This window comes from Hemiscyllium ocellatum, chromosome 6 (genome assembly GCF_020745735.1).
Source record: "Hemiscyllium ocellatum isolate sHemOce1 chromosome 6, sHemOce1.pat.X.cur, whole genome shotgun sequence".
Classification (NCBI taxonomy): Eukaryota; Metazoa; Chordata; class Chondrichthyes; order Orectolobiformes; family Hemiscylliidae; genus Hemiscyllium; species Hemiscyllium ocellatum.
In genome coordinates this window covers 85,386,935-85,404,636 of record NC_083406.1, presented here as the reverse complement: position 1 = coordinate 85,404,636, position 17,702 = coordinate 85,386,935, and the positions used below count along the sequence as shown (strand labels likewise).

General features: G+C 39.3%; 1 protein-coding gene across 1 annotated transcript in view; it reads left to right on the top strand.

The window, feature by feature from the left end:
* The first annotated feature begins 1,874 nt into the window (after window positions 1–1,874).
* The window catches only part of mtmr6 (myotubularin related protein 6), a 44,585-nt gene continuing 28,757 nt past the window's right edge, over window positions 1,875–17,702 (top strand). Inside the window, exons 1-2 of the mRNA XM_060826102.1 lie at window positions 1,875–1,961; window positions 13,882–14,004. Of these exons, the coding sequence (XP_060682085.1) occupies window positions 1,938–1,961; window positions 13,882–14,004 (147 nt within the window). The 5' untranslated portion in view covers window positions 1,875–1,937. The remainder of the gene's footprint in view (window positions 1,962–13,881; window positions 14,005–17,702) is intronic.

The window sequence follows — 17,702 nt, the reverse complement described above, 5'->3', positions numbered from 1 at the left end:
TACAGCATGGAAACAGACCCTTCGGTCCAACCTGTCCATGCTGACTCCCCGACCCCAGGGAAAAGACTTTGTCTATTTATCCTATCCATGCCCCTCATGATTTTGTAAACCTCTATAAGATCATCCCTCAGCCTCTGACGCCCCAGGAAAACAGCCCCAGCCTGTTCAGCCTCTCCCAATAGCTCAAATCCTCCAACCCTGGCAACATCCTTGTAAATCTTTTCTGAACCCTTTCAAGTTTCATAACATCTTTCCGATAGGAAGACCAGAATTGCTCACAATATTCCAACGGTGGCCTAACCAATGTCCTGTACAGCCGCAACATGACCTCCCAACTCCTGCATTCAATACTCTGACCAATAAAGGAAAGCATACCAAGCGCCTTCTTCACTATCCTATCTACCTGTGACTCCACTTTCAAAGAGCTATGAACCTGCACTCCAAGGTCTCTTTATTCAGCAACACTCCCTAGGACCTTTCCATTAAGTGTATAAGTCCTGCTAAGATTTGCTTTCCCAAAATGCAGCACCTCACATTTATCTGAATTAAACTCCATCTGCCACTTCTCAGCCCATTGGCCCACCTTGTTGGGAGACAACATATTGCAGGGCTAGTTGTGGCACAATGGGAGAACACAATGTGTTAGTTGGTTCTTACCTCTAGACTTCAAGGCTTTGGGTTCAAGCTGCATGCCAGCGCTTGAGCGCAGAAATATAGAAATTGCATATGGTGTTTAATGTGGGAAAGTGTGGTGATGCATTTTGATCCAGAGAACATAGAGAGACTTTATAAAGCAAATGATACTTTTCAAAAATGTGTGTGTCGAGAGGCTTTGGTGTGAAATGCAGAAGTCATTCAAAGTGGCAGAACAGACAGTGAGTTAATAAGATATATTGAATTTTAAGAGTTAATAAAATGGGCATTGATTAAGTATTAATGAATGTATATAGGATAGTTAGACCTCAGCTGGACTATTGTCTAAAGTTCTGAATGCTACATGATGAAGCAGCGCTTTGAAAGGCAGTGCTTCAAAATAAACCTGTTGGACCAAAACCTGGTATTGTGTGATTTTTCACTCAAAACATTAACTCTCCTTTCTCTCCACAACTGCTGCTAAGTCTGATGAGTTTCTCCAACAATTTCATTATGTTATATTCAAATAGTTGTTAGATTATGCAGTTCCTAAAATCTCATACTTCTCAAATTTAGAATGTTGAAATTTCAGGATACCTTGGCAACTTTCCATGTAGCTGGTGGAGTGATACGCTATTGCTATAGACCTGACTTCAGTACAGCAGTAAATGTGGTATGCCAGATGCATATCCTCATAACAATTAGTTCCTAGGTCTTTGTGAACGATGCGACAATATAACAAAAACTAAAAGTGCTGGAAAAACTCAGCAGATCCGACAGAATCTGTACAGAGAGAGAAACAGAGTAAACATTTCAAGTCCAGTGACTCTTCTTCAAAACTGACAAGTTTCCAACCCGGAGGGGAGATTCTAACATAGAACTTGCTAGCCTCAAGAGGAAACAGGTCTACAGAGACTGCTACCCTAACAGGAGGTTCCTGCAGATAGCTTGCCGCCCTTAGACACAGCATCGAGTTACTCACGGCCCCAACTGAAGAGGGCGCAGTGGAGAAAGACCGACTGAAAAGGAACACGAAAAGTGAATGCACGTGTTACAGCCCAACAAGCGCGTGTGGGTAGGCGGTTTTGCGCAGGCGTGGTTTGTGTGTGTACACGCCCGCACATGGCTTTGCGCATGTGTGGTTTGTGTGTGTATGCACTTGTACATGGCGTTGCGCACGCGCGCTGTTTGTCCGTGTCCGCGCCCACAAGCGGTGTTGCGCAGGCGCAGTGAGTGGGGTGGGTCTCGGGGAACTGCGGAAATATCAACTTGCATCTGTCTGTCTATCCTTACCCTCCGTTAAAATGGAGCACATCAGGACCCCGAAGGTGGGTGATTGACGTAGCTTTTAAATTATGTGGTGCTTTGTAGTAATGTTTGTTTTTCCCTCCTCAAAAATTGTTTATTCGGGGCCCTGTCGCAGTTGTTGAATCAGAGATGTAATGGTGCGCGTTGTGAAGTGTTATTAAACCTATCTTGAGGCAATTAAGAAACATGGAGATAATTTAAAGAGATTCTGCTTTTGATATCGGCTTCATATGGTATTGTAAACATTCAATACTGAGAAGTTTTACTTCAAATGATGTGGGTGCACATTCTGTGTTGCCTATTATCGTGTCCAGGTTTTTGCTAGCCAACGTAGCCATAGTTACACATTACGGGAGATGGGGGTATTGTATATTGAGGAGTTGACAGGCTGCTTCTCCAGGATTGACAAGTTTGCAAAAAATGCTGAAGAATATTTAATAAGTCTGGTATATCTGTGGAGAGTGTGTTAACACTTCAAGCTTGGTGTGATTTCTTTGCAAATGAAGTACCTTCAAAAGTATGGATTTTGTGCTATTGAAGAAAAAGGTGAGGTTTGAGGGCTGGGGAAACTGGGGGTTAGAGTTTCAAGGAACAAAAGACAGTTGCCATGATTGTGAAGGAGTGGGAGATACAAATAGGTGTAAATAGTGGAATATAGGTAAGTTTTTTTTACTAAAAACAAAATCGAGAAAAATCAGACGCTGGAGAAGATGAAAGAAACAAAGAAGTTTGAATTCATAGTCTGACCTTGTTGACTCCAGAAGGCTGTGAAGTGTTTTAACTGAAATGAGATGCTATTTCCTTCAGTTTGTGTTGGACCACACTTGTAGAAAACTTAGGACAAAAATGTGAGCATGGAAGAAAGTTGGTGGTTTTAAAAAAAAAAGAGCTTGAAGGTTGGGGTTGTGTTTGTGGACTGAGGCAAGTGAGACTGCATTTAATCAACTAAAATGGTAGACCAGATTGAAAGAGAGACAAATTGCTGTTTCACCTAGGAGAGTTTATGACCTTGGATGGTGAGGAAGAAAGAGAAAGGACAAGTTTCCCACAATTACATAGGAAAGGAGTGATGGAGGATTAGAATACGGTGCTAGAGATACTGATGCTGAAGAAAGAGGGAAAAATGTTTAATGGTGGTGTCATGTTGGCAGTGGCAGAAATGATGGAAGATGATCCTTTGCATGTTAAGGCTGGGGGGGGGGGGGGTGAAAAGGGAGAATGGAGGAAGCCGATAGTGGCTGTGAGCAGAATAGGAATGTGAGAAGGCAGAAATGGGAGGAGTGAATTGCATAAGATTTGAGGACATCTGTTCTAGTGATGTTGCCTTCATAATGGGCAAGGCCACAGCAATACCCTGATTCTCTATTGTCCCAACTCCTCATCTCCCTCATACCATCGCAGAAGCTGTAACAAATGTTCCTTTATCGTCCCCAGTGCCCCAAGCACTCTTGCAAGTGACACAGTAAGGGATTGAAGGAAGTCTAAGTCTAGTCTACTGTAATTTGTTTACACTGTGATTTTTCTATGTTGTGGAGACCTAACAGACTGGTGACTGCTTTGCAAAGACCTTTGGGTTTTCAAGCATATCCCAACTCTCCAGTTGCTTGGCATTTTAATACGCCACCTTGCTCTTATCCTCTTATTTGTTTTAGCTGTGCTGCAATGTTAACACAGTTGGAGTAACAGCACAATTAAGGCACTTTATAGTTTTCAGGACTGAATATGACAATTCAACAATTTCAGACTATGAGCTCTATCCTCTTTGTTTCAACTCTTGTTCCCAGCCTATCTGAGTCGGCTGATATTCTTCTATTAAGAACCAATCATTGTACAACTGTGATTGCTCTCTTTGCTTTTTATCTGTGACATCTGTGATCTCTTATTTCCTGCACCTTCCAATTTTTCTCTGCTCTCATGTTGCGCATACAGCCACCCCCAGTATTTTTTTCTACAGTGTAAAATCTGTCATTGTTCCATCTCTGATTTTACCTGATCTCAGTTGTAGGTAAAATTCTAGAATCCATCATTAAGGATGAGGTTTCTAAATTCTTGGAAGTGCAGGGTCGAATTAGAACAAGTCAATATGGATTTGGTAAGGGGAGGTTGTGCCTGACAAACCTGTTAGTATTCTTTGAAGAGGTAACAAGTAGATTAGACCAGGAAAACCCAGTGGATGTTATCTACCTAGACTTCCAAAAGACCTTTGATAAGGTGCCTCATGGGAGGCTGCTGATTAAGGTGAGGTATGGATTGAGGATTGGCTATCTGACAGAAGGCAGAGAGTTGGGATAAAAGGTTCTTTTTTGGAATGGCAGCTGGTGACAAGTGGTGTCCTGCAGGGTTTGGTGTTGGGGTCTCAGCTGTTCACCTTCTTATATCTTATTGATCTGGATGAAGAGACTGGGGGTATTCTGGTGAAGGTCACCAATGATACGAAGTTAGGTGGGCAGACAGGTAGTTCTGAGGTGGGGGGGAGGCTACAGAAAGATGTAGACAGTTTAGGAGAATGATCCAAGAAATGGCTGATGAAATTCAAAATGAACAAATGCAAGGTCTTGCACATTGGAAAAAAGAATACAGGCAAGAGTTGTTTTTTTTCTGGTGAGAAAATTCATACAGCCAAAGTACAAAGGCTTCTGGGAGTGCTAGTCCATGATTCTCTGAAGGTTGACTTGCAGTTTGAGCTGTGGTTAAGAAAGCAAATGTAATGTCACTTATTTCAAGAGGGTTGGAATTAAAAACAGTGAGGTGCTACTGAGACTTTATAATGCCCTGGTTAGGCCCAATTTAGAATAGTGTCCAGTTTTGGGCCCCACACCTCAGGAATGAGATACTAGCACTGGAGTGTCTCCACTGGAGATTTACATGGCTGATCCCTGGAACAGTAGGCTTAACATACAATGAATGGCTAAGGATCCTGGGATTGTATTCATTAGTTTAGAAGGTTGAGGGGAGACCTAATAGAAACACACAAGATAATGCATGGCTTAGAAAGGGTGGCCGCTGGGAAACTGTTTCCGTCAGTGGGGATACGTGGACTCGTGGGCACAGTCTTTGAATTAGAGGGGGTCAATTTAGAATGGAAATGAGACATTTCTTCAGCCAGTGTGTGGTGGGCCTGTGGAATTCACTGCCACTGAGCGCAGTGGAGGCTGGGGAGGCACGGTGGCACAGTGGTTAGCACTGCTGCCTCACAGCGCCAGGCACCTGGGTTCAATTCCCGCCTCAGGCGACTGACTGTGTGGAGTTTGCACGTTCTCCCCGTGTCTGCGTGGGTTTCCTCCGGGTGCTCCGGTTTCCTCCCACAGTCACAAAGATGTGCGGGTCAGGTGAATTGGCCGTGCTAAATTGCCCGTAGTGTTAGGTAAGGGGTATATGTAGGGGTATGGGTGGGTTGCGCTTCGGCGGGTCGGTGTGGACTTGTTGGGCCGAAGGGCCTGTTTCCACACTGTAAGTAATCTAATCTAATCTAAATGTCTTCAAGGGAGAGAGTGATAAATTTTTAATCTCGCGAAGAGTTAAGGGATACGTGGAGAGTGCAGGTAAGTGGTGTTGAAATGCCCATCAGCTATGATTGAATGGCAGAATGGACTCGATGGGCTGAATGGCCTTGCTTTCACTCCTATTTCTTATGGCCTTCTTCCGAGGAAGAGTTATATTGGATTCAATGTTAACACTTTCTTTCCTCTCTCCTGTACGTTTTTTAAAATTCCAGATTTCCAAAATTGTATTTCACTTTTGAAAAGTTGCTTTGCTACTTTGTTTTAAAGATGGACAGGTGACATGCATGAGTTGCGTAGTAACTTGTTGCCACTTTGAAAATGGGGACAGTAAAAGTAATTAGGCATGAGGATTAGCTTAATGCAGTGAATGGTTAGGATCTGAAATACATTGCTTGAATGTATGAAGGCAGATTTAAATGAAGCATTCACAAGGGATTGAAACATTTATCTGAAAAAGAACTTGCAACGTGGTGGTTTGAAGGTGAATGGGTGGAGTTAAGTAAATTGCTCATTTGGGGAGTCAGTAGAGAGATGAGGTGTGGCCTTTTATATTGTAACCATTGTGATTCTGTAATTGAGGGACCTGTTGAACCAGTCTACTCTGCGAAACAATAGGAAAGAAGCTACTCCCTCTAGTAGCAGCAACATGTTGCACTTAAAAAGTTCCAGGATATTAATATAAAGTTACTTTATTATTTTTGAATATATTTCTTGAATTGCATTGTTGCTGTCAAATTTACCTTGCCTTCTCCCCAACAATGCAGAATCGCTGAGAAGAAGCTGATAGCCAAGTTCCGTAACTGTGAAGACTACCTCAACAGTGATCTTGTTCATGTCATGCTACAAATTATGTATCTATAACATCTTCCTTACTGACCTGTGCTTAGATACTATCACCTTGATAAATTTTGATTGCTACCTTAATTAGTTTCGTGTTTTGGATTACTTCTTATTACTTTGGTTCGACCCTCAGCATACAGCTCTTATGCCTATCATTTTATTTCAGTCAAAATGCTGCTACCTGATACTACAGTAGGTGAGGACTGCAGATGCTGGAAATCAGAGTTCAGAGGGTGGTGTTGGAAAGCACAGGTCAGGCAGCATCCAAGGAGCAGGAGAATTGAAGTTTTGGGCATAAGTCCTTTATCAGGGTACTGCCTGACCTACTGTACTTTTTCCAGTGCCACAGTCTCAACTATGTAGTATCAGGGAAACATTACAGCACAGAAGGAAACCATTCCATCTGAGAGATGCTGGCTGTCTGGAAAGTAATCCAGTCAATCCCATTCTTCGCTCCATGCCTGTGGTCCTCCAGTGCAATCAGATTTCAGAATGAAGTTATTAATCATCTCCATTTCCATCAGCCTCATCGTAGAGTGTTCCAGTTCATTATTGCTTTCTACATTTTAACAGAAAATGTCTTCCAGTGATGGAAGGCGTATAACTTATAAAATTTACAATAAAAGTGAATGGATTTTGGTTACTTCTGTGAAAGATTTTCCTAAAAATAAAAGCCAGAGTCCTCCCAGAACAGTGACCTAAGCCAGTTGTCAGAAAACAGGAGATTGAAAACCAATGTGTTATATCAGAAATATGTTTATATGGGTTATAACAGGTGAGGTAAACATTTTAAAGGTATAAGCTTTGTTTCCAGTTCAGAACAATCTCTGAGCAAGGTTTTAAAATTGAATTCAGGGTTGAGTTCAGGAGTAAGTTTAGCTTCTCTCAGATAGAGAATTCACAGCAGTTCAGAGAACTCTTACCTCAGAAGGGATTAGTTTATGAAACTTCCATATCAGGAGACTTTGGTTAAAAAAATCTTCAGGTTATTAGAACTGTAGGGTAACCAGTATGGGATCTCCGATTTGTGAAAAGATTGTTAACTTGGAAAGGACTCGTCAAATTATCTCCATAATGCACAGCAAAGAAATTGTAGAGACAATTAATTTGAAATGTAGAGTTGAGATACAAGTGTAATTTCTCTGGGCCCAGAGTACCTATGAGGAATAATGTTAGGAAACAAGTTGAAACTTTGTTTTGCTGTGCAGTTTAAGATAGTTTAAATTATCTTCCGCATTTAGCTTTTTTATTGTTTTATTGTGTAATAAAATAAAAATCTGGAGCATCGTACGTATGTTTCAGTGATTAGCACCACGTTTATGAAACAAATAGAAATGGTCTATCTCTGAACAAAAGGAAGTTGGTGCACAAGTCTGTAAATGCTTTTAATGTGTCAACGCAAGTAGTTATGGTGGTGAAGAAGGCACATGAGATGCTTGCCTTTTACTCAGGGCATAGAATACAGAAGCAAGAAAGTCTTGTTGCAACTTTATAAAACATTGGTTGTTTGCAGTTTTGATTGCCACATTATCAGAAGAGCATGATTGCAGGGGACATGGTACAAAGGTGATTCACCAGGATGTTGCCTGGGGTGAAATGTCTGTTATGAGTAGAAGTTGGAAAGGCTGGATTTTTTTTCCATGGACCAGAGGAGCTTGAAAGGGGAATCTGTTTGAGGTGTATAAAATTGAGACATAGACTTTGATTACTTCTGTGAATGGTTTTCCTTAAAAACAAAAGCCAGAGTTCTTCCAGAACAGTGACCTCAACCAGTTGTCAGAAAGCAGGTGATTGAAAACCAATGTGGTGTAACAGAAACATGTTTAATGGGTGTATATATCTTTTCCATATAGCAGATGTGTCTTAAAACCAAAGGGCACATGTGTAAGGTGAGGACTAAGTTTTTAGAGAACTGAGAAAACATTTTGTTTGGTAGAAATATGAAATGTGTTGCCTGAGAAGCTGGTGGAGGCAAGTTCTCTCACAACAGGGCCATAATAGCCTACAAACGAAGTGCAGGTAAATGGGATTGGTGTAGTTTGGTGTTTGTTAGTCAGTATAGACATGGTGGGCTGAGGGGTTGTTATCCATGTTGTGAGACTGACTGTACACAACTTTTCATTCTGGGATATGACTTATCCAGAATTTTATCACCACTTGGGATCATTACATTCCTCTCGTCCTTCCTGTAACTCTTGCCAGAAGTGTTTTTTTTTATGCCTGATCCCAGAAAATCAGCTAATAGGAACTGTTTCTTTGTCTACTTTAAATAAACCAATCATAATTTTGGATGTTTTTATGCTGTTTCCCTCAATCTCTTTTGCTCTAAGGAGAACAACCCCAGCTTCTCTAACTAGACCTTTATTGCTAAGTTCCTTCAGATTGGAACCATTCTAGGAAGTTTCCTCTGCACTTTCTCAAGAGCCTTCACATCCAGAAGCAGTACTCTCGTCGTAGCCTTATCAGAGTTTTGTAAGGGTTCAGCATAACAACTCTTCTTTGGCACCCAACAACTATATTAATGATTTGCAGGTTATTTGCCCTAGCTAACTTCAAAGATCTAAGAATATGTGTTTGCATGTCCCTATGTTTCTGAACACACTTTAGAACGGTTGTATTAAGTCAGAACTGCCTCCCCCATTCCTTCTATTAAAGTTCAGCATCTCACTCTTATGTTAAATTCCTCTACTCACTCTGTTAACCCTATTTATATTCTGATACAGTTGATGGCTTTCACCATTGTTTGCCACACTTCAAAATTTGGTATTGTGGGCAAATTGAAATTTGATTCTTTATTCCAATATTCAGCTCATTTATGTACATATTATTCGTCCTATCACTGATCCCATGGTTAGCTCAACTATCTACCACCTAGTCTGAAAAACAGCCCATTTGTCATGATTTACTGATTCCTGTACTTGAATTTTTTAATATCTAAGTTGATGCAGCTCCAACTATTTCATGAACTATAATTCTGTTAGTCTTTTATAAGGTACCTATCAAATATTTTCTTAAAATCTATACAGTCAATGGCATTTTATATTCTGTCCTTACATTGAAAGATTAAATCAGGTTACTTTTTTTTGTAGATATTTTTATTGAAATTTAACATTTTTGCAAATTTACAAAAATAAACAAAACTCTCAAATACAAACATTGATGTACAATTAAATCATATATACAATAGTCATAATTTAACAAAGAAAAGAGAAAGAAAGAAAACAAAAAGAAAAAAAAAGAAACGAAAAAAGAAAGGAAAAAAAAACTCAACTTTCTACTAATCTAACCTATAACTAACCAGAGTGTATACCTAAGTCTCTTACATGCTCGGAATGTATAAACATCAAATATAATAAAACCCGTATTCGCGCAGGATTCCTCTCCCAAGGGACCCCGGAGCAGCCCGGTCTGAAATCTTCACTAAATAAAAGCCCTTGTTAGGATAGCCGAAATATCTGCATTTATATAATTCAAAAAGGGCTGCCATATTTCATAAAATAATTCAGTCTTTCGGTGCACCATATTTGTGAGGAAGTCAAGGGGGATATATTCCACAATTAATCTGTGCCAATTTGAAAGTCCAGGGGGGCCCTCAGCCACCCAGTTCACCAAAATATTTTTCCTTGCACAGAAAGAGAGAATAGAAAATAGTCTCTTCCCATGCATACCCAGAGATGAGAGGTTCGAAAAGCCCAAAAGGAGAGATACAGGGTCCACCCTAATTTCCGTTCCTAAAATTTCTGTCAGGGTATTTGCCACTTTAGTCCAGTATCTGCGGATTTTCTGACAAGTCCACAGACAATGTACAAGAGTACCCACCTCTATTTTGCATTTGGGACACATTGGAGATGCTCCTGCCTTAAATTTTGCCAGTCGAGCCGGAGCTATATGGGCCCTATGAAGTATCTTTAGTTGGATAGCCTGAGTTCTGTTACAGATAGCAATTCTTCTAGCATTTTCCCAAATGTCATTCCACATATCCTCAGAGATTTCTAGCCCCAAGTCCTGCTCCCATGTTTTAAGCAGGTCATCCATGTCTCCTGAGACTCCATCATGTAGCAAATGGTATATAGTACTAACGGAGGATGCCCCCGCTGGTCGTAAGACATTACGTTCTCTATCTGATTTATAAAGACTATCTATTAATGTAGTCTTCCTCTGTATATAATCTCGAACTTGGAAGTATCGAAAGAGATCCCCATTAGGTATTCCGAATTTCAGACGCAGCTGCTCAAAGGACATCAGGATCCCATCTTTAAATAGGTCCCCTAAGCATGAGATGCCCCTGGATCTCCAGAGTTTAAAGGAGATCCCCGGTTGGAATCCCCATGCGCCTACTATTGGTGCATGGGGGGATGTTTTATGTGAGTTACCCACATTTTGCCGCATTATATTCCAGGCCTTAATTGTGTTTAATATTATGGGATTTTTACAGTGGTCTGTAATGATTTTCCTCTTATCTGAAAATAAAAGGTTAATAAGTGGGTATTTTACTTGGGAGGCTTCGATATCCAGCCAAATTGATTGTGGATCAGATGAAACCCAATCAGCTATGTAACTTAGTAGGGAGCTTAACTGATATTTCCTAAAGTCTGGGAAGTCCAGTCCTCCCCTTGCCTGTGGAAGCTGTAGCTTCTTCAGCTTAATAAGGGGCCGTCTATGGTTCCAAATAAAGGAGCCCAACCAGCCATATAATTTATGTAGGGCTAGCCTTGGCAGCATCAGCGGGAGCATTCTCATAGGATATAATAGACGGGGCAGAACATTCATTTTAATTAATGCTATTCTCCCTAGCCAGGAAGTCGGAAGGTCTCTCCATCGTTGGAGGTCCTGCCTTATCCTTTCCATTAATTGTACAAAATTAGCCCTATACAGCTGATCAAATACTGGCGTGATAAAAATACCTAAATATAAGAAGCCCTCCAGGGACCAACGGAAGGGAAAAGGGGATCCGTCCATTAAGTGGGGTATCATAGCCAGACCACCCATTGGCATGGCTTCCGATTTTGAAAAATTAATTTTATAGCCTGAGAATGCACTAAATGTATTAATAACTTGAATTAGACGAGGCACTGACATTAAAGGATTACTGAGGAATAAGAGAACGTCATCTGCATAGAGGGTAATTTTGTGTTTACCTGTACCAATCCTCGGGGCCGTTATATTAGGATCAGTCCGGATGGCTTCTGCTAATGGTTCGATTATCAGTGTAAACAACAATGGTGAGAGAGGACATCCTTGACGGCAGCCCCTACCCACACTGAAGCTATCCGATCTTAACCCATTAGTAATAACAGCTGCTTTGGGGTCATTATACAATGTTGAAACCCATTTGGTAAACACCTGTCCAATGCCAAACCTTTCCAATGTGTAAAATAAATATGACCATTCAACCCTATCAAATGCCTTTTCCGCATCCAATGAAATTACTACTCCTGGTATCTTTCCCTGATGACAGGCTTGGATCATATTCAAGACCCTTCTGATATTATTGGATGATCTGCGGCCCTTAATAAATCCAGTCTGGTCCTCCTTTATAATATATGGCAGTACCCTTTCTAGTCTTAGTGCTAACATTTTTGAGAGAATTTTAAAGTCTACATTTAGTAAGGATATTGGTCTGTAAGATGCACAATCTTCTGGGTCTTTTCCTTTTTTGAGGATAAGAGAAATATTTGCTTCTTTCAGCGTGGGCGGGAGACAGACCTGACTATGCGCAAAATTATACATATCCATAAGTGGGTCAACCAATATTCTTGTAAATTCTTTATAGAATTCAGCTTGAAAACCATCCGGGCCCGGTGCTTTTCCGCTCTGAAGTCGCCTAATTGCCTCAAGTATTTCTTGGACTGTTAAAGGGGAATTTATGGCCGACACCTGTTCTGGAGTCAGGCCCGGGAAGGTCAAATTTTTAAAAAATGACTGCATCCTCCTAATCCTATCTTCACAATCCTGCGATCTATATAGTTCAGAATAAAATTCTTTAAAGGTCGCATTGATCTTTTTATGATCATGAGTCAGGGTACCTGTACTTTCCTTGATGGTCGGAATAGTTTGAGGGGCTTTCTTTTTCTTTGCAAGAAATGCTAAGTATCTACCCGGTTTGTCGCCATATTCATATAATCTTTGTTTCGCAAATAATATTTCCCTTTTAGCCGTTTGAGTAAGCACGGTGTTTAAAGCTGTCCTAAGAGCTGTAATCCTCTGCAAGTCAGGTTACTTAGACGAAGTCTGCCTTTTACAAATCTATGATGGCTCTTTCATTAACTCACCATTCATTTTTTTTTTGGTTGTGAGAAAGGGTCATTGGACCCAGTATGTTAACTGTCTTCAGTCCACGGATGCTGTCAGACTTGTTTTTCCAAGAATTTCTGGATTTTATTTTTCTCAACCCTTTATCACAATTAATTGAGCCCCCTCTGTTTAGAAGTTCTACTTCAAATTGTTCATTGCGTATCTCTATTGTTAATCTAAGTCCTGGATAAGCTATCACCCTTATCCAAATGTTCACACAGACACTTAGTCCACTTCGACTGAGAACATACTGGCCAGGGGTGCTATAAATGCATTTCATAAGTTCCTCAGTCCTTTTCCATGTTCTAACAGTGTCTACATCAATAAATGAGTGAATAAGTTTTTGAGTATGATAGTTGCACATTTTTGCAATGCAAAATGCCTCGTTTAGTTCAAAGTCTTAAAGCAAGAGAATTTGTATGTAACTATTTTTACACAAGAATTACTAAAATATACATGATATTTCATTGTTACCCTATTAACATGGTGCTATTTTTCTGGCAAAGTATTTTAGAATTCATTTATGATTGTGCTGTTGCATACTAAGATATACAGTGAAATTTAGTTTTGTAAAACAAATTACATTTCAGAAATAGAGCATGATTCTTTTTCTTTAGTGATATTTTTGCCCTATGTGTCATTCTTTAATTATAGCCATTTACGTATTTGTACTGTTATCTCTGCTCACAAGTTCTGCCAGCTGTGAGGGAAGCAGTGCTCTGTTCTTAAGTACTCATTCCTATTTACGCAGTGTACGAAAGCCTCAACTTTGTTATATACGGCCTGTTTAATTTTGTACATCTTGACAGGAGTTCCTCAGGATAGTGTCCTCGACCTTTTCCTTGGACATGTCTGAAATGTTTAAGAAAGGAAAAACAACTGGATGTCATGCATTGGATTTTAATATTACATGACTGAAGACATTTTCACTAAAATGACACTGGTTTTGTCTTGAAATGAAATAAAATGGGGCTTTTCAGCATAATAAGGAAAACACTGGAAACTTTCAAATCTGGAAGGTGCAGAAGAAGATATCTCATTTATCTCTCTCCAAACCCCTCATGAGTTGTTTTGTACATCCTTCTGTTCTCTTTCCTTTTCCTAGATCTCATCCACTCTGTGATTCTTGTAACTAATAATTTCTTCTTTCTGCCATATTTCCCACCCATTCCACTTAGTATACATGTTAACAATTTGAGTAATGTGGTCCAATTTATACTAAATTAAGGTGACCATCTGATGCTTAACACTGTTACCATACTGCCTGCTCAATTTCTCATTGTTTCTTACATCATTCTTACAGGTGGAGCAGGTAAAATGTTTAGATCGGTTTAGCAGTAACAAGTCAACTACTGGAACTTTGCATCTTACTACAACCCACCTAATTTATCGGGAGTCAACTACTAGTGGTCCTAAAGAAATTTGGGTATGTACTTGTACGTTCACAAATATGCTAAATGATTGCAATTTTAGAAGGGTGAAAAGTGTATGCTAGAACATATGACCTGAGCATGCTGCAAGTTTGGAATACATGCTCATGCAGTGATTTCTAGATGAAAACAGCACTTTCATACTCAAATCTCAAATTGGCACCTTATTAACTGCCTTTGGAAATACAAATAAGCTATGTTTACTGGTTGTCCTTTATTCACCCTATTTTTCCAACACCAAACTGTGTTGACTTTGCCTGATTGTACCAGGACATTTAAAGTATCATCACTCCTTGAAAAACTGTTCAAACATTTTTCCCAATGATACGTTAAGCTAACATTGGGAAAATGTGAGACTCAATTATCAATGGGCAAGAAGCCTATCAAATTGATTAAATAACTGACTGGTTTGGGATGATACAAAATTAAAAATACAAAAATTCTTTTTGACTTTCATGGCAGCACAGAAATCATCTACAACAGTACTTCAGATGGATTGTAATAGGCATAGAGACCAAGTTCCCTAATATCCCTATCCTACTAACTTTAAACTGCTGGATTAGCTAGCAGAGGCCAGAAAATTGTGTATTCGGGATACATAGTTACACTGCTGCCTTTCCACTGACAACGTTTGAACATAGTCTAAGCCAAAATATTTAAGAATCTATTTCTAGATCTGATTTAGTGCCCACCCCTTTAAATTTCTCAAATACGATTACAGTTTTGCAGAGAAAGCTTTTTAAAATCTCATGTTTAATTGTGTTTAATGTTATAATTATTAATACCATGTCTTAGCAGAGAATATAAGAATTACTATTACAAGTAGCCAGTCAGCTGCTTCAGCCAGTTCCAACATGAAATAAAATTATGCTTGATCTGATTGTGACTTCCTTGATAAAGCTCCTGCTATTCAATGCTTTGGCCTCCTGGTCCTCCTTGACTTGTAACAATTGTCATGTCTCTAAACTAAATCCTGGTATATTGAAGGTTCAACAAATCTCAGGGTAGATTAACTGAAATAGAGTTCAGCAGATCCTTTCGTTATTCTGGCATTTTTATAAGCTATACCTACTTACCTTGAGGGCACTTAAGAGTCAACATTGAGGTGTTCAGTCAGTTTAGGTCAGACCAGTAAGGATGGGAGATTTCCATAAAGGACATGATTGAACCAGATGGGTTTTCATAAGAAAACAGACAATGGTTACATGGCCACTATCAGTAGCTTTTTGTTCCAATTTGTTTAATGGAATTAAAATTATGCCATCTGCCATGGTTGGGATTCAAATGCAACTAAAGTTCTGGATTACTAATCTAGCAAATTTGTCAGTATGCCATTGCTTCCTTTCTATAAGGTTAAAATTCCACCTTTGTGTGTGCACTTTACCCATATTTGAGGTATTGTTAATATAATTTTGAAGTACAGAGGTTGTGGTTTATTTATTGGCTCATTTGGGAACTTAAGAACCAGAATAGACTATTCAGAGTTTCAAATCTATTTTCCTCTACAGTGTCTATTGATTTCTACTTGAGTACTGCTTACCTATCATTGCTACTAATTCTTTTTTACTGTTGGTCTTAAAAATTTCAATTGCCCCCACAGCCATTATCATCTTGAATGGAATGTTCAAATTTCCCGTCCCATTTCTATCAGAAAGTATTTACTGATTACGCTTACATTCTAGCTCTGATTTGAACATTGTTCTGTTTTGTTTGGGTTCCTTCAGCCAAGGAATTCCCTTCTCTATCTCGACTAAGTCAATTCCCTTTTTTTCAATTTTTTTTTTAAAATCTGCATCCCATCTAAGAATATCCGCTACTACTGGCAAGACCAGCATTTGTTATCTATCCTTAATTGCCTTTGTCCTGAGTGACTTCCAGGATGATTTCAGAACAGTTCAGAGCCATGTTGCTGTGGGTCTGGATAACATTGACTAGGCATGAATGGCAGATTTCGTACTTTGGAGGTAATTTAGTGAAGCAAATGAGTTTATCCAACAGTTGGTAATTTCACGGTCACCATTTAGTGAGAGTTGTACAGCATGGAAACAGACCCTTCAGTCCAACTTGTCCCTGTTGACCAGATATCCTAAATTAATCTGGTCCCATTTGCCAGCATTTGGCCCATTATCAATCCAACCCCTTCCTATGCATGTGCCCATGCAGATGCCTTTTAAATCTTGTAATTGGATCAACCTGTACCACTTCCTCTGGCAGCTCATTCCATATTCTCGTTACTCTGTGAAAAAGTTGCATCTTGGGTCCCTTTGTAAACTTTTCCCCCTCACCTTGTGTCTAACTTTTTATATGACAAGTTTATTAATTGAATGCCACCATCTTCTCACCCCAATTATACAATTCTACCAAATCTAGGTTCAAGTGAATACTGACAAGTTTTTGCAACCTTCTTTAAGCTGCATAAAGTTAAGATGAGTCTGCATTGTTTCTTCTCCAAAGTTAATGTGTGTGTTCTTGGAAGGGTATTATTAAACTGGAGAGAGTTAGAAAAAATTAGAGGGTTTGAGTTATAAAAATAGATTAGTTAGGCTGAGATGTTTTTAACTGGGGATTGAACATAGAAGATTGAAGGGTGACCTTCATAAAGGCTTATAAAATCATGAGTATAGATAAGGTGAATAGCAAAGGCCTTTTCCCTAGGGTAGGAGGCTTAAAAGTAGGGAAGAATTTTTAAGGTGATAGGAGAAAGATTTTAAAAAGGGTGAGGGACATTTTTATTTGTGGTTCGTATGTGGAATGAACTGCCAGCAGAAGTGGTGGATACAGGGTTTACGGTGTTTAGAAGCCATTTGGATAAGTACATAATAACAGGAAAGTTTGGAGGGAGGTGGGCCAAATGCAGGCAGCTGGGACTAATTTAGTTTAGGAACATAATAGGCATGGACTAGTTGGACTGAAGGGTCTGTTTCTGAGACTGTATTCTTTCTTCTTTTTTGGTGTCTAAAGCTGCACATTCTCCTGATTAAGCCCTGATTGCATCTAGATTTTGTAGTGCTTGATGTTTTGCTATTTTACTTCAAATGATTTGAAAATAAAAAGACAACTTTTCTTCAGCCCTTTTGATGTATTTTTGCATTTGTGTGCTGATTTAATGAGTTGTGTGCATGGACACCCAGATTGCTTTGAACCTTTTGCAGCTTCTTGTCTTTGCTGCTAAAATGTTGTTTTCTATCTTGGAACTGAAGTAGGTGATCTTATGTTTTATTACCTTCTTTCTTTCTACCACAGTTTGTGCATTCACTTCATCTGTCTGTCCTTTGTCTTAATGTAATTTGTAAACTTGTATGCTCAAGATTCTATTTCTGCAACTGAAATAAAGGTGAGAAGAGTTGATGTATCAATGATAAGCATGTCCACGTCCATGAGGAATACCATTTGTCATATCCTGTCAGTCAGTAGATTTCTAAGTGTCCTATCCCTCTCCAATTTATATTTTTCGATTTTAAATTTTTGTGGTTTTCAATGTTATGAGTACTTATGTTCCTTACTGGCTTAGGTTCTGAAGATCTTGAATTATAAGATTTCCCTTGACGCAAAAATCCAAGTCTTATTTAGATTTTTCTGTTCTGTTAGTATAGTCATATTAGAGGGCTTGCCAGTTAAGTGTCTGTATAAGTTGTTTTGGGGTGCTTTTATTTTTCTAGAATAAAATTTTATGAATTCTAGCAGATACTTTAAA